The sequence below is a fragment of the Melanerpes formicivorus genome, unplaced genomic scaffold, assembly GCF_026170545.1.
Source record: "Melanerpes formicivorus ecotype bairdi unplaced genomic scaffold, bMelFor1.0.p_v2 SCAF_2, whole genome shotgun sequence".
Lineage (NCBI taxonomy): Eukaryota > Metazoa > Chordata > Aves > Piciformes > Picidae > Melanerpes > Melanerpes formicivorus.
Genome location: NW_027142354.1, coordinates 49,247,955 through 49,268,031, shown reverse-complemented (window position 1 = coordinate 49,268,031; position 20,077 = coordinate 49,247,955). Strand labels below are relative to the sequence as shown.

The 20,077-nt window shown below is 37.1% G+C and overlaps 1 protein-coding gene across 4 annotated transcripts in view; it reads left to right on the top strand.

The window, feature by feature from the left end:
- Positions 1-16,361, top strand: part of GABRA1 (gamma-aminobutyric acid type A receptor subunit alpha1) — a 44,734-nt gene extending 28,373 nt beyond the window's left edge. For all 4 annotated transcript variants that reach the window (XM_068159481.1, XM_068159499.1, XM_068159490.1 and 1 more), the window contains exons 8-10: positions 6,060-6,212; positions 9,408-9,610; positions 12,982-16,361. In XM_068159481.1, coding sequence (XP_068015582.1) covers positions 6,060-6,212; positions 9,408-9,610; positions 12,982-13,290 — 665 coding nt within the window. In that variant the 3' untranslated portion in view covers positions 13,291-16,361. The remainder of the gene's footprint in view (positions 1-6,059; positions 6,213-9,407; positions 9,611-12,981) is intronic.
- Positions 16,362-20,077: the final 3,716 nt, after the last annotated feature.

Genomic DNA, 20,077 nt, shown 5'->3' with positions numbered 1-20,077 from the left:
GCCAAAACATAATTCAAAGCAGGAGAATAAATGCAAAGGCCAAAGAGTGAAAGAGGTTAAAATGCAGTATGTGATCTTCAGATTTGGAAAATCGACTCTGAAAAGATAACATATGGTGGGATTATATTCCAGCATCAGCTGGTGGTTAAAATATTTTAGCAACTAAAAAGCTTCCTATAGTGAGATACCTATAGTGAGAAAATAGAGTAATTTACATTATAAAGAGCACTTCTCATATCCTTATCATATTACCTGCTTACTAGATTAGCTGAAAGAAATAAGAATACAAATTGTCAAAGGTCATACTCCTAGAGACAGCAGTTGCTAAAAAATAAGTATATACTTTCTGAAGAAGGTAGAGAGTAAAAAAAACAAAACCCCAAGACCACCATCAAAATTAAAACCCATCTGGAACACCCAAAAAGTTTTAGGTATGTTAATGCTAGCACCAGCCATTAACTCCAAAACAATGAGATACAGAAGCATAGACAACATTTACGGTGTGCTATACTTGTAGGCTTGAAGCTGGCTAAAACTCTGTCTTTAAACTTTTCCAGTTTGTTTCAAGATATATTTATTTATTTATATTAAAACAAAAAAAAATTGGAAGGGACATGAAGCCATAAATACAGTAATAATGTGAGCACTGGGCATGAGTGACAGCTCAGTGTTGACTAGACTGACTGTTCAATGCCCCCAAAGAAGCACTGCACTAGGAAAAATAGTTGTACTGCTTTGAATGCACACAATGTCCATGCTGAACACTTACACCTGCACAAACCAAGCTTTCTAATGTGTCATCCAAAAGTAAATGAACATATAAGGAAAGTAAGTCAGTTTAAAGTGAACTGTACTTCATGTCTGAACTTTTTGTTTAGCTTGCCAAAATGTATTCATATACTCTATTAAGCCAACAACATTTCTCACAGATAGAAGTTTCAAATGGACTAATATTCAGGTTACTGCTTGGAAGCTTCTGTTAAGTTGATGTAATCATAAAAGAAGTGGGATGGTAGTAATAAGGGCTTTGAATAAGAATGATACCAACACAACTGCTCCCATAGATCCACTGCTTGCATTATTGAACACAGAGGCATGCCTCAGACAAGTAAAAAGAAAAGGGGACAACTCCCAGCCTAGCCACAGCTAAAAATGTTGTCATTGACTTTTGTGGAGCCAATAATTCACCCTGGCTGCCCTTTGCTGAAAAGTCAATAGGACTCGTGAGGAACTGCAAGGACCTCATGCTCTTTGCTCTTTCTGTTCTGAAGCTACTCGCTCACTGAGACCCCGGCAACCTGTGTGCCTGCCCTTTTGTACTCACCGGCAATTCTCTGCTTCTGGATGCATTACAAGGAAGACAGGATAATCAGAGGAGACTCATAAGCTTGAGAACATATCTAAACCAAATAGGTAATACCAGATATAGCTCAGGGTAATTAGATAGTAACATGAGAAGCACCTTAAACATTTTTATGAAAGGCAGAATATAAAATCTTCAACAGACCTGGTTGCAAACATAAGAACTGTAAAAATTCTTCACACATTTCCATGAAGAAACAAAAAAACCCACATTTGCCTTGCCCATGATATTTCCCAGGTTTGAATTCTGCCTCCTTCTACCTTTTTACCACAGCTATCTATAAAGTCAAATATAGTATAAATAAAATTTGTTGGGATAAAGATGCTTTTGTCTGGACACGGAAAAACATTACAAAGTACTAAACAGTTGTCTACCATTGGGTTATCAAACCTAAAATTAAGCCCATTAAAGAATCTTTTTAGTGCTAAACCTGCAAGCCTCTTCAGTTACTACCTGATAAGATTATACTGTGGTGGAAGAAACATATTTAATGCTTGCAAAATTAGTTCCTCAAGGGAAAATTCTCCTTGATTTGCTTTGGAAAGGAAAAGGTACTTTCTTCCCCCAAACAATACTGAACACCAGGAGAGGTTTATAATCACTCTTCTCCTCATTCAGGTAGGTGGGCAGCTAGTCTCAACAGCATTCTCCAGAACATCTGTGTCCTCTGATCATCTCTGTTTTAGGATATGACACATGTAATTCAAATTGTTAAATCTCTTGCTGCTTCCAGAGTTCTTGATGATGATTCATCTGACAAAAAGACAAATGGAATTGAAAACAATCTTGACTTGAGAGTTTTCAGCACATTTATTAGGGAAGAAAATGTAACTTTCATGCAGCTGATCCTGTGGATCATTAGGGCAGTCTACAACATCTTGGGCAATTTTAAGATTATATTTATAATTGTCTGGAATTCCAGTTATGTATTTTCCAGTTTTTGTGCGTGACTGGGTTACTCTAAACATTCTCAAAACCATTGGTGAACCAATAGAGTCTTTTATTTGTCTTTTCTGTGTAATTTCTTTCTTTGCTATGAGGACATCTATTTCTATCCTTATTTCTGAATCTAGAACAAGATAATGACAGGTGCTGATTTTTCTGTGACAAGAGAGCCTTCAAAGACTAAAATGTTTTTATAATATATTTACTCATCAATGATAACTATGGGATGTGTGGGTACTACAAGCTTAAAAGCAGTATTCAGTAATCAAATTATTCCTTTCCTGTAAAATTCCTGTTGCTCTCCAACTACTGGCTCAAACTTGACCCAGAAAGTTTACAACTGTCTTCTTTGTAAGCACCTTAACAGATGCTTAAAGGGCTTGTGCAGGTTTCTGTTTAGACAGAATTATTTTTCCAGGTGGAAAACATTGCTTTGCACTGAGGGTCATCAGGATTTATACTCACAGTGGTATTTTTTTTTTTCTTTTTTTCTTTTTTTCTGATGTGTGCCCAGGTGGCCAAGAGGGCCAATGGCATCCTGGCCTGCATTAGGAATAGTGTGGTCAGCAGGAGCAGGGAGGTCATTGTGCCCCTGTACTCTGCATTGGTTAGGCCACACCTTGAGTCCTGTGTCCAGTTCTGGGCCCCTCAGTTTAAGAAGGACATTGAAACACTTGAATGTGTCCCGAGAAGGGCAACAAGGCTGAGGAGAGGCCTTGAGCACAAGCCCTATGAGGAGAGGCTGAGTGAGCTGGGATTGTTTAGCCTGGAGAAGAGGAGGCTCAGGGGTGACCTCATTGCCCTCTACAACTACCTGAAAGGTGGTTGTAGCCAGGAAGGGGTTGGTCTCTTCTCCCAGGCAACCAGCACCAGAACAAGGGGACAGAGTCTCAAGCTGCGCCAGGGGAGGTTTAGACTTGAGGTGAGGAGGAAGTTCTTCACCGAGCGAGTCATTCATCATTGGAACGGGTTGCCCAGGGAGGTGGTTGAGTCATCGTCCCTGGAGGTGTTCAAGAGGAGATTGGATGTGGCACTTGGTGCCATGGTCTAGTCATGGGGTCTGTGTTGATAGGTTGGACTCAATGATCCTCGAGGTCCTTTCCAACCTAAGTGATACTGTGATACTGTGATACTGTGATGTTCTGTAAATCTCCTGAGAACTTGCTGTTCTTGAGAGGTTTTCTATTGGGTTACATGGCATGAGTAGGAAATGAGAAACACTTTGTTTAAAATTAAAGTCTTCCTATCAGCTGTGATAGGAAAAGTATTATTATAGCTAAAACTCATTCTCCACCTCAAACCTTGTCTGAGGTGCTGCACAGTAATTTTAGGTGCTCACCTGCTAAACTGGGTTTATTACAAATATTTTACAAAACACTGAGTAATGGGTTTGATGTAACTTTGCTAAATTATTAGCTGCTTTCCTGTAAGCACACAGGTTACTTTACACCACATGTGCATCTGACTCAGTTTTTGTGATACGCTGTAGAAGTAAGGGCTGGTTAAAATGTGCAGCTGCAGAAGCACTGACTGCAGGCACAGTCTTCCAGAGCACTGGAAGTGTTCAAATCCTTCAAAACATGAAGTTAATATAGATGGAGGAGTTGTGAGAGCATTTTTAAATGCTTCATGTTGTGGAATGTATATAAACTAATTTTAACATCATAGAACGAATAAAATAAAAACCAAATGCATCTGCCCAAGAGTTATTTGAAGAAGACTTTGGGAATTGTAAGGAAGCTAACTTCTTAGAGTAAGAGAGTGTAAGATGCATGACATATAGTTTGTGCTACAAGCTGTGAAAGCCTAGTAATTAGACACTATGAATATAGGAAACACTTTTCTCAAGACTAATTGTAAATTGTAACTTGTAGAAATTTTATGGCTGAACTACAAACCTTTGAAAACAGAACTGCAGAGGAATTGCTGGGCAGTTAGACAGTAGTCATCAGCTGACATGAATGTGGGTATTATTTTTTTTTTTTTTCAATTAAAGCAAGCCACAAAATGTGGGAAGCTAAAGATGCAGTAAATAAGTAAAGTACTTTCATGTCCTCCAGGTATTTTAATAAATGTCATCAAAGATGTACTGTCTTCTAAAAAATAGCTGCAGTCCATTGGAACTTTGGAGACTTAGAAACATGTGCCTGCCTTGTAAATGAACTGTAGGGGTGTTATACTAGATCTGTGCTTTGCCTGATCCACTCCTTGTGACATTACCTTTAGCTGACTTCTAGCTCAGACCTGATGCAATGCTTAACAGATGAGAGTAATCCCTGCCTTTCTAAATTGCTTTTATGCTTTGACTCTTGTTCTCATTTTCCAGAGGTTAAAAATACTTTGATAATTTAAGCAGCTAAATAAAGCTTCAGAGTACAGTGGTGTGTTCACTCTGTATTCTTAGCTTGCCATCTACAATCACTGAATTAATTCTGACATACCATTGTGAGCAATCTATATCTGATTGCATTAAAATAGCTTCCCACGTCATATTTTAGCAGATAAAATTAAATTATTGGAGGAAAGGCTGGCACCCTTCATAAGATCATAATCTCTGGTACAGAGTAAAAGAAGGTTGTTTCAGTGAAAGTTAAAGAAAGTCAGGCAAAATTCCAGTAAAAATGCCCAATATACTACTTCAGCCACTCCCATACCTGAAATAAAATTTTCCTCATATATTCTTTCCTTTATCTCTCAGTTTGTAAGTGATTCTTTTCCCTCTTTGCTATTGTCTTTTATATTGAAACATACCAGGAGTACTGTCACATCTTATTTATAAGCTTTCCTCAGGGTTATACATTGAGCAAGATTGTTCAAATGAATGTTCTTCTAGATCTGAATTAAAGAAGAGGGCATTTGACATGCCTGGTGCATAAACATTCAAGGTCTAGACATAGTTTTTCGATCCAGTTTAAGCTTTTCCTGTACAAAAGCATCTTTCTCTTTTTGGCTGCCTGCCTTTTAAAAGAGAATAACAGTAATTTCAAATCATCTCTCATCTACACAAGTTTCTATTCAGTGACATGTCCACTTGTTTCTTTCCTAAAATGTTTGTGCATATTGTAATATAAGAGGAGTCAATCTACTCCAAAAAAGAAGTCACAGCATGTTAGCCAGCCTTTTGTGAATGCTGAAGCTTCCTTTCAATTACGAGTAGAATACCCAGCTCCTGTGTTTTTGTAGCACCCATAAAGTTAGTGCTAATGAAAATATTGTGCTATTCTTGCATTGTCCATTTACTTCAGGAGAGATTAATAATTCAGTGAAGTACTAAATTAGCAGAACAGGGACACTGAAGCTTCAGAGCACATAAAGCACAGAGTGGCAATGCAGACACAATCATATCAACAATTATGTCTTAATCCTGGCCTGTGAAACACTTCTGAGTGCCTATCTTAATTTAGTCTTTCTATTTATGCTTACATGTGTATATTATGGTGGTTTCTCATCTTCTGATGGAATAAGACCTTTCACAAGAGGCCTAAACAGACTCTAGTTAATGTAGAATTTCATTCACTACTTAGCAGAGATGAAAAGATGTAAATTTAATTAGCATTTCCCAGAAATGCCTGGTTTTGTATTATTAGTGGAACTTCAGAACTGCCTTTATTAAATATTTTCTTCAGAGCTGAGTCAATTTGATCTGAGGACTTCTTTTTTAATAACAGGGGGAATATAAAATACGTTCTGCAAAGACTTCTGATTCATGTATATCTAAAAGCTTTAATGTTTCTGTTTTTCTTGTTTTTAGGGGAATATGTTGTTATGACTACACATTTTCATTTGAAGAGAAAGATTGGTTACTTTGTCATCCAGACTTACCTGCCCTGCATCATGACAGTGATACTGTCACAGGTGTCCTTTTGGCTTAATAGGGAATCGGTTCCAGCAAGAACTGTGTTTGGTAAGCAAACATACAAACAGCATGGCAATCCTGGCATACCTTGTTGGTTTAAGAAATGTTATGGTAAAAGTAATTATGCATAACATAGTATTGGAAAATAGCATGAGCCTGAGCATAGTGCAGAGCACATTCACCCCAAAGATGTAGCAGAATCCAATTTAAGGGTTGTAAAAAGGGACCTGAAAAATATCTTAAGCAGCTTATCTACTACAGTTTGACTTTTCCAAAACAATAAGTCTATGAATAAAGCATTACTGAAAATGGCAGTGACATCCATGATAGGGATTGTCAAAAAGGCTTTCATCAATGGATGTTGGTCATTTGAAACCCTTAGGCCCTTTGAAAATTCTTACCTTAAAAATATTTTTCATCAATCCTTTTTGCAGGCTGCTGCTAAAGGTCTCCTGCTGAAATCAGTGGCAAATTATTGTGCATGCAGTGATGAATAGATGCTCTCAACAGATGAAATAAGAAGGCAGTCTAAAGGACTCCAAATTTATACAGTTGGTACCTAGTGTTCTAACCACTGCTTGCAAATGCTTATCTCAGAAAAAAAAATATATATAAAAAATCATGTCCATAATTAAAAAAAATTAAAATAAAAAAGAAGATATAACAAATCTTCAGTTAAGTAAGCTAGAACCTGAGAGTTTTGCTATGTGACTTAATCTTTTTTGTGACATTTAAATGGGACACCTGAATGCATTTGGCAGGAGCTGGTAGAACACATTTCCCTGCCTCAGGGCTGTGCCAGGGCAAGATGCCATGGGCTCTTCTGCTTTGCTGAAGAGAATTTACCTATTTACACTGGACATAGAAAAGCCAGAGTGTCACAAGGCCTCATGTTGAGAAACACAGACTTTAAAACTCTTGTTGAACACGAACTATTTTGATTGACCTTTTCTCATGCTCTCCACATCTGTGCATTAGTCTCCTGATGCCTCTGGAAATCAATCAGCTTGTATAGCCTTAGATCTCATGAACCAAGTAGAGGCTTTTGGCTGATACACAGGAGTGCATTTACAGAAGAAGGGTTCAGACCACGGCGTACTTTGATTTGATTTACATAGTATTCTTTAGATTGGCATCTACAATAAGTGCTGAATTAGTATCATCAACTTCATTGGACTTTTATGGGCCTCTGTAGTCATGGCTATTGATATTGTAGCTATTGTACCACTTTTTGTACAGGCCATTTAAAAAGAAACATCAGATCATCAGTTTGAAATGCTGTACTTCATTGTCCCTAGGTTTCCTAGACTCACAATGAGTAATACATAATACTGCTGCTATCTTCACAAGCTCACAAACACACACATTTGTGGAAGTTTACATTTCAGAAGACAGTTATTTAGTACATAGTCTTGTGTTACCTCCATCATTATGTATCAAGATAACTTTTTCATTTCTTAATGGCAGTGAAATAGTGCTTCAGAGAAACATACAGAAACACAGCTTACACATTTAGTCCACTCAGTAACACAGATAATAAAAATTACAAATTCTGCTTTGCTACTGTGTAAGAGAAACATAAGCTCACTAGTAATAATTCAAAGACAAGATTAGGTTATCTCTCAGGGAAGAGAAGTTGCTTCATCATTAGGCACAAATGATTCAGGGTCTTCACACCAGTACATAAATACTGGGCTGGAAAGTAGCCCTGAGGAGAGAGACTTGGGGGTGCTGGTGGACAAAAAGCTCAACATGAGCTCTCAATGTGCACTTGCAGCCCGCAAAGCCAATCAGATCCTGGGCTGCATCAGGAGAAGTGTGGCTAGCAGGTCGAGGGAGGTGATCCTCCCCCTCTACTCAGCCCTGGTGAGACCCCACCTGGAGTACTGTGTCCAGTTCTGGAGCCCCTATTACAAGAGGGATGTGGAGGTGCTGGAACGTGTCCAGAGAAGGGCCACAAGGATGATCAGAGGGCTGGAGCACCTCTCCTGTGAGGACAGACTGAAGGAGTTGGGGCTGTTCAGTCTGCAGAAGAGAAGGCTCCGAGGTGACCTAATTGTGGCCTTCCAGTATCTGAAGGGGGCCTACAGGAAGGCTGGGGAAGGACTTCTCAGGATCTCAGGTAGTGATAGGACTAGGGGGAATGGAATGAAGCTGGAGGTGGGGAGATTCAGGCTAGATGTGAGGAGGAGGTTCTTCACCATGAGAGTGGTGAAACCCTGGAATGTGTTGTCCAGGGGGCTGGTCGAGGCCCCGTCCCTGGGGGTGTTTAAGAGCAGGCTGGATGAGGCTCTCTGCAGCCTGATCTAGTGTGGGGTGTCCCTGCCCATGGCAGGGGGGTTGGAACTAGATGATCCTTGTGGTCCCTTCCAATCCTGAATGAAACTATGAAACTATGAAACATTGTTCATTATTTGGCCTGTTTTAGACCACTGCATATTTTCACTAACGCTTGCTGCAGCAAAGATGAACTCGCAGGACACATTCAATACATGACACTGCAGTTGTCAAGGTAACTTGCAACATGTGATTTGATGCAAATGTTTAGCCTGCACTTCTGCGTTTAGATTTTCAAGCAGCTGCAAGCAGTGAGTTCAATAGAGTCGTGCTTGCTCGCTCTGACAAGTTAAGCAAAAAGGGCCATCAACAGTGAGATACCAGAAAAGTGCAAATTACATTAGCATTGTTCTTACATAAAATCATTGCCATTTTCAGGGCATCAGCAGATAAAGGGACAGACATCTGTAAATCCATCAATTCAAGTAAATGTAATACCGAGTAAAGCTTACTGCATTTGAGTATGTTTGAAAACATATATACAAAATAAGCTGAATGAGAACAAGTGTTTTTTCTTTTTTCCTGAATAACTTAGAAGTGTTATAAGAAAGAATTTAAAATCTTAAATTGTTCTACCTGTAGGACAATTTGCAAGGGATGAATAAAGAACAGCAACAATGATTCTCCAAATATCAGGTAGCATAAATGATTATCCAGTCCACATCTCAAAAATATTTTTTCCATTCCAACAGTGTCAAAAAATAAACATATAACAGATGTCTTGGACATCCTGCAACTGCCTCAGAACTTGACATTTGATTTCCTCTCCTAGTGACTGAACTCATGTGGGGAGGTTGATTAGAATCAGGGGTGAAGACAAGGTTTTCCCATCTCTTGTAACAGCTGAGAAATGAAGCACAAAATATAGCTGCTGATCTAAAGACACTGAAACCATTTGCTTTGCAGGAGTGACAACTGTCCTGACAATGACTACTCTGAGCATCAGTGCAAGGAATTCCCTTCCCAAGGTGGCCTATGCCACTGCTATGGATTGGTTTATAGCAGTGTGCTATGCCTTTGTGTTTTCTGCACTCATCGAATTTGCTACAGTGAATTACTTCACAAAGAGAGGATATGCATGGGATGGCAAAAGCGTCGTTCCTGAAAAGGTAACACCGCTTCATACTTATCCCTCCTGGGTTATACTCTGCTATGCTTGGTCACTATATAGAGGGGGTTTAGCCCATTAGAAATTCTGATTATTTTAAATAGTAAGTAGTTCTTCTAGACGTTGCCTTACGTGTTTGCACACAGCATTTCTACACATAAACAATAATTACTTAGAGACCAAGTACCTAAATAGGACTCTGATGTAGTGGATGATAATTAATGCTATTAGGAATTAAACATTTTATTGAAGTTTTGACTTCTGTGACTGAGCACAAAGAAAATGTCTATTTTTTTAAGAGAAGGCCATTAATTTTCTAGTGTTTGAGCAAGAGGAAGTGCAGTTGCCTCAGTATAAATACAGGAAAAAAACCCTTATGACTACTGCATCTGACAGTTTCAAAAGTATATTGCTCCACAACATGAGCTTAAAGTATGCTGCTTTTATCATGACAAAATAAATCACTGCAGGACTTTCTTCTGCATTTTATAATTTCCCATTTTTCAAAAATAGAAATACTATTTTTAAATCTAGAGAAGTTGATTTATTCTGGGGGAAGCACTGACACTTGTGTTGGGGGTGTGCAGTCCTGATCCTTACTTTCCCAAATGCAGTAGAGTGAGATCACACTGACTCTTTGGTCTTGTATCAGACCCAGTCTGGAAATCACAGATGCATCAAGAAATTTTTGAGGGCATTTAGGGGATGAAAGAGAAAGCTTCTCATTTCCTTTGAGTTATCATGTCAGCTGCTTCTGTGAGGAAGCTCATTTAGTTGGGTTTTTTTTTGAGAGAGAGATCTTGAAAGAGACTTTTAACTTGCCTAATTGGTTATTATGAACATTCAAAGACTAGAGATTCAGCAGAATAAATATTTGGAGGAGCAGATGTTACTCATGAGCACACAAATATATGTGTTTAATTCAGGAGCATATACCTACATATATATATATATATATATATAGGTCAGTAAGAAGAAATAAAATTAGGACACTTACACAAGGACAACTAATATGAAAGTATTGTAGAACAAAGGAGTGAAATAGCAAAACAGACTTACAGGAATGAACTGCACGACTGCTGTTGAATATTGAGTTTTCTGTTAACTGATGATACATCACTGAAAATAATTTGATTCTTTGTTGCACTCCTATCTTCATGATATCTGTTGTAAAAAATGGGCAGTACTCAGACCAAAATTATTAAATGTTAAGTGTTGCCTTGTTAATATAGCCTGCCTTGTTACACAGTCACAATAACCAGACATTTAATTTCAAAGAAAATAATGTTTTCAGAAAAAAAAAAAAAACAAACAGAGGTATAAACACAATATTCAAACATTGTTCAAAACATTGGAAGATTTATGGCTTTGCATTTCTCAGCAGGTAATGGTCTTTATGTCTTGTTTGATACAAGTAAGCAGAGACATATGTGCAGCTGGTAAAGTGCATTATCTGCAGGTGTAAGAAGGAGCAAGCAAAGGCAAACTAATGGTGACCGGAGCATCACAACTCAATAAACTTTAGAGCTCTAATTAGCTGTCATATTACTTTTTCATAAAGTAGAGTATTGATGTGAAATATTAAGACCCTGTCTGGTGTCAGGGCTTTCTGTGGATCAGATTCCTCATGAAATTTAAATCTATAGAAGGGGTCTCCTCTGGGACTTCTGTGAAGCAATTTTTTTGCCTGCTGGATTTATTGCTGCTCACTACAGCATCTGGCTGAGAGGGAAACAGAACTGGCTTCATAGTCAGCAGACGTGTTAGCATCCTTCCTGCTCAGGAGGAAAAGAATGGACAGACAACTAAACAAATCTTTCTGACATGGCTTTCCCATCCCCCCTCCAATCCCCCCTCTTTTCTGAGTAATTTTTTTCAACCTGTTTGTTCTTCTGTTCAGCAGAAATAATCTAAGTCAATTTTAAGCTTTTTTTTCATAGCCTCAAGCTAAGCTGAATATTATTGTCATGAAATAAAGAGCATCTACATCAGAGTCATCATGTGAATCCATTTCTTACCAAGTAGCAGAAATTCAGCATTTCAGCCTTCATTTTCTTACTGCATGGGGCTTCAAGCCATGTTTCCCCAAACCTCTCCCCACTTGCCCTGATGTTTTGGCAGCTTCCCTTCACACTCCCAAGTGCCCTGTAGGAGCATATCCTGCTTCCTGAAACTGTTGTGCAAGAACATTTTACCAAAGCCTGTGTCTAGTTTTAAAGAAGTTGCCTCTGTGGGACAGCTTCCTGAAAAGAGAATTGTATGCGTTTTTTTCTAGTGAAATGCCACAGTGGATAACATTCTGCTAATATTTTCTCTTTGGCTATACCTTTTCTCCTTCTAAAAGAGGAAAAAATGGGGGGGGAATACCTATTTTTTGGTGACAAATACTGACTAAACATTTTCTAAGGTCTTAGGATTATTTTTTTGTTACTTTTTTTTTCTCATAACCAGAGGGACTTGGAGCAAAGTAATGCTTTTCTTTACACCACCTTACTGACCCACGACACCTCTCTTCTATGTTTGCCCTTGTACAGTGGCTGGAGGAAAGATTTGGACTGTCTTCAACAGGGACAGATAATTTCCAACTGGCATCCTCGGATGTCAAAATCTATTTTTTTTCCTACAAGTAAATCCCAGAAGAGGAATAGTAGAAAAAATAGGAACCCAGGGGAAAAATCTAGATATTCCAACTGATCAATAAGCTCATCTCCAGCAATGTACTTTCAATATTTTTTGCTTCAGCAATAGGGGTAGATGGATGCAAAAATCATACAACTATTTAAGTCCTTGTATATAGAATGAAATTTTAGCCATTATGATCAAATTACAACATTCAAAGAAGAACATTAAGTTTCTATTTCATAATGCATATGCTTTTGATGTAAACTATTAGTGAACTGAATACTATCAGCTTTGCATTTTATTGGTGCATGGTCAAATGGTTGGTTTTTTTTAATGTCTATTTTTATGTGTGAACTGTAATTGGGTGCATCATTATCTGACTTAATATTGAAAACTCCACTTAAATATTCAGTGTCTTTAAAGAAGCTCAGTTAATTGAGACAATGTTGAATTGTAAGTGATTTGTTGATGTCGATTACCATTAAAGGCAGGCCTGCAGTCAGTATAAGTCCTTGTTCTATTTTATCTATCGTCTAATTTGGTTTAATTAATACAAGTAATGCAGGTGGATGATTTTGTCTTTGTCTTCACCTATATAATTTGCATGACTCACAATACCCAGATACTAACTTCCTTTTCACAGCTTACTATAATTTATGGTCTAAATTTGCTTAATTGCTAAATTTTATGGTGCTTTTTCATCATCTGTTGAGAAGATAGTGAGAATAAAACATTTTCTTCTTTCCTCAGCCAAAGAAAGTGAAGGATCCTCTCATTAAGAAAAATAACACGTACACAGCTGCAGCTACGAGCTACACCCCTAATATTGCAAGGGACCCTGGGCTGGCAACCATTGCAAAAAGTGCAACAATTGAGCCCAAAGAAGTTAAGCCAGAAACAAAACCTGCAGAACCCAAGAAAACTTTTAATAGCGTCAGTAAAATTGATCGACTATCAAGAATAGCCTTCCCACTGCTTTTTGGAATCTTTAACTTAGTCTATTGGGCTACCTATTTAAACCGGGAGCCTCAGTTGAAAGCTCCAACTCCACATCAATAACCTCATTTATTTGTATAGTTCTGTTTTGTCTTTTGCTCTGGGAATTGCTTCCCGTTTTCACACATAAAGTAATTCCCATTTGCTTCATTGCCTCTGTCTTAAAGAAAATAAAGGTTTCTTTATTTAACAAAAGGTAAAATATATCTATATATTAAAAAAAAACCAAACCTGTGTGCGAGGGAGAGAATAATATAAGCTGTATACTTTGGAGAAGTGATTCTGAAAATGGGGAAAAAAAGAGTTGTAAAGTAAAGAAAAAAAGAAGAGAAACCCATTTGTAGATAGCTTAGTACTGAATGTCCCCAAAAGGTATTGTATATGTATGTGAAAAAATATTTTTATTGAAAGGATTGTGGGGAGTGGGAAATATGCTTTATGACATTCCTGATGCACATACTATATTGCACCATTTATTCAAGCACTGTTTATAATATTTTCAAGGATGTAAAGCTTTCCATTTGCTGAGCCCCGTAAGATATTTTCCTAATCCTTTTTCTCTTCTATATTCCAAACCACCTGACTTATAATCTTAACTGGTCTTTAAAGCAAAAGACAACCTACTCACTCTAGATACAGTTTGTCACTGTATAGCACATAAGATCTAATGGTAACAAATGCTTTAATTTGCTGTCTTACTGCAGTCCTTGTTCCAAGCATTGTCACTAGGCTAGATTTAAAACGGGTTGCACAGTCAAGTGCAAATCCCAGATTCCCTCTATCACCCGTGTAATCCAAACAATTCTTGGATGCTTTTACAGGTAGCTTTTAATCATCACTATATTTTAGAGAGTTTAAAAAAAGCAAACCAAACAAACCAACAATTTTTGCAAGCTCTAGATATGTTGAATGTATTCTTTTATAAAATGATACATTAAAAAGAAGCTTTAGATTGAGATTTATGGGTAGCAGAAAGATAAACTATAATATTTAAATAACATATGTAAATATGCAGCATGAGATTGTACATTTTTTTACTTTTTTAAAGTTGTGTTCTTAAAACATTGTGTAGGATTCACCTCTTAGCTCTTAATATGTTGCTAAATGCTCAATAAAACATATTTAGAGCCTCAATTTAAAAAAAAAAAATTAATTAAAAACCAGTGGTATTGGAAAGCCTAAAAAATTAAATACGCAGGGAGTGCTTGGAATTAATTCCATTTGTAAAGTGGTTAAGTGTACAGTAGCTTGCAATTTGACAATGTCATCCAATGTATACTATTAGAGTAATGACTGATCTGCTCAGGTCATGCATAAATACTAAAGTATGGGATTATATTTGGTAGGTAAAAATGGTGAAATATTTGTTAAGACAGAAGTTCATCTGTATATTACTGCTATATTTGCTGATACATAACTGTTACAATAAGTGATGTAATATATGTAGCATTAAATACAAAAAAGGTCATACATAAAAGAATGTACAGGAAAAATAGATTTTATTGAGTAAACTTATTACATTTCATTTTTACTGTAGCAATATATTTGTAGGAACAATATGTAAGGGCTTTAAATACAAGATGTCCATTTTGCAGGTATCGTGTTCCCTTTAAAAAACTTCTAGTCAGTACCATTACTGCTGATCCTTAGACATAAAACTTCAGACAAAGGTTTTTCAGATGGGAAGACTGGTGGATATTTGCAGGCATTAATTAAAAGATGTAAACCATGCTGTCGAGTGAATTCTAAAAGAGCACGACATGAGCCTCCAGAGAAACAGCTACTGAGAGCCAAATTTCACAGGCAATGTTTTCTAAACTCTTTCTCGGTAAACCAAGAAGTTGACACTCTCTATCTGCTAAAGGAAATAGTTAATGTTTTATTTAGAGCAGATTTTTTAAAAGCAATGCTTCGTTGTCTAACATTTGGTCCTGTCTAAACTTGATAAGTTATCTGATTGGAGCTTACTGAAGGGGGATGTTTCATCTTCTGGTATGGTGTAGATAAATGTATAGAAAAAAATAAACGATGGCTCTTTAACTTCTGTGTACTTGTTTATCTTGTTATTTTTGGCGTTAAACTAGTGTGTTCATTTAGGGCATTTTATCTTTCCAGCAATTTCATAGCTACCTTTTGGTCTGCATTTTGCACATTAGACGTGAATATTACTTAACTAGTCTGCTTTTTGCTATGCAATGATTGCATTCTATCACCTCTTAGTTAGTCTATGCCAATAGTATTATACTGTATAAACTTGATTGCACAGTTTATCAAAGACAAGGTATTCTGTATGTAGCTTTTTTACAATGCTTTGCTAAACCATGTAATAATAGTAAGTCTTCCTTGAAAATAATGATACACTCTTATAGAGGACAGTTTCTGTTTACTCCTGGGATAATTTAAAGAAAAAACAAAAAAAAAAAAAAGATGACATTGAATGTTTATTGCACCTCAGTGCAGTGATGTGGCAATAAAACCTAAATCTAATAGAGGTTGTTTATGGCAGAAGCATGTATTGCTTTACAGAGTTTAGCAAAAGCTCTTTATTTTATGTCAGACTGTAATTCTATTATAATAATAAAGCTAAAAATGTTCAATAATGAAAGTGAATGTTTTACTTTGGTTTTCTTTAGTTACTGCCTTTTATGACACACTGCTGGATAAACTGCTATTCGTTCAAAATCTTCCTTTCTGTGGATTTGCTAATGAATGCGGTTTTAATAGATGTCATTTTCTGTCCAGTGTTTTCCAGGGGCAAATGGAAGAACAGGAATGTTTCTGAAATCTAATTTGACATTCAGAAAAGGATAGTTTGGTCTGTATGAGATATATCCATTAGAGCAATTAATTGAATCAGTTGAGCAATTGTTAAGGTTTAGTAGCATAGCAATGAATATAATGTAGGGTAGGAACAGAATAAAATGCAATATCTCCCAAATAAAATGGTAGTTAAAACAGAATGTGAGTGAAAATGTGGGTATTTTTGTTATACATTTCACTGTTTAAATAAATGCCTAGATCCCAGAAAGACTGTTAGAAGAAAATCTCGGGCTGTATAAAACAATATGATTTCACTTATTTAATTGCTTATGGAGATAGCATTTAAACAAGCATATATATAGCTTGAAAGTTTAAGTTCTCAACTCTTCATTCTTTCCCACATACAAAAATACAGAGAGATAAAAAGTCAGCCCTTTCATTTTCCTGGAAACATTCCTGGAAAGCAATGCTCAAGTTTTTCCATAGGGGAAGACAACCAATTGCAGACATAGAGGTTTAGAGGATCCAAAACAGGAGAAGTTGATACAAGTATATACATATATGTATAGAACAATATTAATAGTTCTCTCAAGCATTAGTCCTAAAAGAGGATTCCTCAAAATGGAAGGAAAGATTGTGTTTAAAATGGACTTAGACTCTATTAATTTCTTATGCTTTCCTCTATTTTGAATGAGAAGAACGCAGTCTGCAACCCTGTTCCTTGCCTCCTACTCCATAGGAATGGATCCCTATGGAAACCCACACAGGATTTTCTGGAGGAGTATGGTAAAGAAGGTGGCAAGTGACACTGAATGCCCACTTTCTATGTTCACATGCCAGATGCAGAGTGTACATGGGGATTCTCACATCTCCTTTGTCACTGCTCAGACATTTTTAGTCATAATTTTACTCCAGCAAAACGAGTGAAAAAGTCTAGATGCAACAGGATTTGACTCAGAAAAATATATAGCACTATTCAGCTTCACAGACTGGAAGAACAGCCTCGTCAGATGACAGATTCACAGTCACCAGACAGTCCTGCATGACATCCTGACATGGCAGTGCTATGTTTGCTGTTACCACATCAGTTGAAAAAACTCCTTCCATTTTTCTTGGATCATCTCTAGAAGTGACTGCAGGACTTTCCTAATGGCCAAAAATGGTTTTTGCACCACCACTGATTTTCTTAAATATATTGTTTCTCTTGGACTGACCATGGGAGACCTGAAGAAAGTTATTTCCTTTTCCCTCTTTCTCCTTCTATTTTTCACCAATATGGTAAATAATAAAAGCTTATGAAACATCCTAATGGCTAGAAAATGGAGTTGACATGCTTCAGGGAGCAAATAATAAGAAAACCTCTTTCAGCCTGTGCTTTGTATCTGGATGTCTGTCCAAATAAATTAGTGTGACTGGGGAAAGTCAAACTTTTTCTTAGAGGCTGTAAAAATATCAGTCATACTTCAAAAGACAAAATCTAGATCTCCTCAGACTTTCTATAGCAGATGCAAAGAAAAAAAATAAATAAAAATCCTCCTGCTATGCATAAACATGACATAGTTTAAATAAAAATGTGTTTGCAGTCTTAGCACATGAATTTTGCAAGTGAAGTGTATTATCAGCTTGTCAAGCTGTTGCTGTCATGTTACATCTGATGACAAACTACGTCAAATACAAGAAAGGTAAAAGCCTTGGGATGACAAGTTTCTATAAGCTAGTTCACTCTGTCCCATCCAAACAAGCAGGATGACTTCACAGCTGCTGATGAACTTATTTGATGAAACCCCTTTAGGGCATTTGAAGATGCTCTGAGTAGATTTTGCACTTGCAGCACAGCTGTTACAGGCATTTCACCCAAAGACAAGAGACATTTCCCCTTGAAAACGTGCAGACAGACAGATCGACCAACAAAGGGCACTGATTTTCTGAACGTGTTGCAAAGGAGGAAGGATGTTCTTTGCTAACTCTTTCTCCAGTCAAGGATGTTTGAGTGCAAACAGATACGATGAATTTATTTCCAAGTATCCTCATATGTGAAGTATTTAATTAACCTCATGTCGTAGAAGCCTATGGATCTGACCCAGGCCTAAGGTGCTAAATTTGTTTAGAAGTGGTTTGCTAACGGCTGCCCAGCACTGACTGCCTTTGCTACATTATAGTTTTGCATGTTTGCATCATCTGTTTTATACTACACGACTGAAGTGCCCCATAGAAAAAGAATAATGTAGTTGGTATGGCATTATAGCAAATAATAAGTACAAAAAAATTTCTCCATAGTTAGAGGTCCTATTCCATTACTGCTACAGATTATGTTTTTCTACAAAAAACCCTGAAATTCCACTTCAGTTTTCATCTTCCTGCCTGAGGGGCTACAGCAAGCATGAAGAGGTGAACAACACAATTCTCAAAGGTAATGGTGCATATCTCAGGAAATTACAGCGTGGGAGACTTAGCTCAAACATTAGTTCTAATATGGCTATGCGAAATAGTTTTGTAGCTATACAGAACACTTTGCTAAGCCTCATGGACATGACAATATGCAGATTAACCTAACACTTCGTGGGCTTGATAGGATTTTGTTTCTTATTTGATTTCTGCACATTTCTGTCATTTCCTCCCTAGCTTGCTTCATTTGCCCTTGATTTGTAAGGAACTGAAGAGACTTTAAACTAAGCGAAATGGGGCCTTGTGTCATTAGGAGATGTACCAGCTTGTCTGTCACTGTCCACTCTTCTGTCTTGTCTAGGGGAAGGAGAAGAAAACAATGAAGAAACTAGAGTAATGGATCCCTTTTCAGCAGCTTAAAAGGATACATTATGTAGAGTGACATATATACTGAAATAATGTTTAGCTAGCTGCAAAGCCAGAATTTGAACACCTGAGTGTGCTTACATCCATATGTATTGCCTTCCCCTAAAAGATTCCCAGAGACACTGAGTATTTTTGCTGTTCCACATGGTACTTCCAGAGGATCCCACCCATGATTTCACTAGCAGCTTTCTAAGAATGCATAGGAGTTGTATTCTGGTCATTGGTCACGGTTATGTTCATTTGTAAGAAACCTAGACCACCTTTTCCAACAAAGGGGGCAAGGCTTTAAATGTCTGCTTCCCTTTAACAGTTTTTGAATGGAAAGATTTTTTTGCTTGTAATCCCCAAAAAGTACAAAAATTGAGAAAACAAATTTTAATAGCACAGATAGAACAGAACCATCATTATGGATAATACAGAGAACCAGTAAATCAGAAAATAGACTTTCAGATGTTTATCATCACCATAGCCCTGATGATCCACACCCAAACAGCACCGGCCCTCTCCTGGCAAATGAGTTGATAAAACAACAAAAACCTTGGGAGTGGATATGAGCAGAATTAAATGAGTGCTTGCTGCTTTTGAAAACCTCAACCATAACTTCTAGTTATGCACGGAATGACTTTTAAACCGTACTACTGATGCTAAAAGATATTAGAAAGATGCTAAAAGAAACTAAAAACAAGAAAAACATCATTAGATGCTGCAGCAAGTTCTGCTAGCAAAAGTTTCCCAGTCTTTATTTTGCCAGAGCATGAGGCTAAAAAACCCAAATCATCTTACTCTTGCAGACACATGGACAGTGCCATAAAAATGTAAACGACAGGCCACACGATCACGAGGTTCAGGTCTTTAAAAGAAATATGCATTCACACTGCATCAAAAGTTTTTCTTAATTAAATAACAGAGCTTGACATTTATATTGAAGGTTGTCATAGATCTGCATGAAGTCACTTAGCAAACAAATTAGAGACACAAATTAATGATTATCTTCCTGTATCAGGCCTCAGTAATGGCAGTAGCAATAACAGAGAATCCAGTAACTCAAATCTATGAAGCTTTTCGATCACATTATTCTGGGAGTGACAATTTGTCTTTCAATAATTCTTTTTTTTCCCTAAATGGCATCCTTGGTTAATTGCAATGAACAAGATTAAAAAGCAAGCATATTAATTTATTTTTTTTACAGCCGTAGGTTCAAAGAGAATAAGCAAACTTGAAGAAATATGACCATATACCTAAAGAACAGCAATTTTGGCTGGCTACTTCAAGAAGTAAA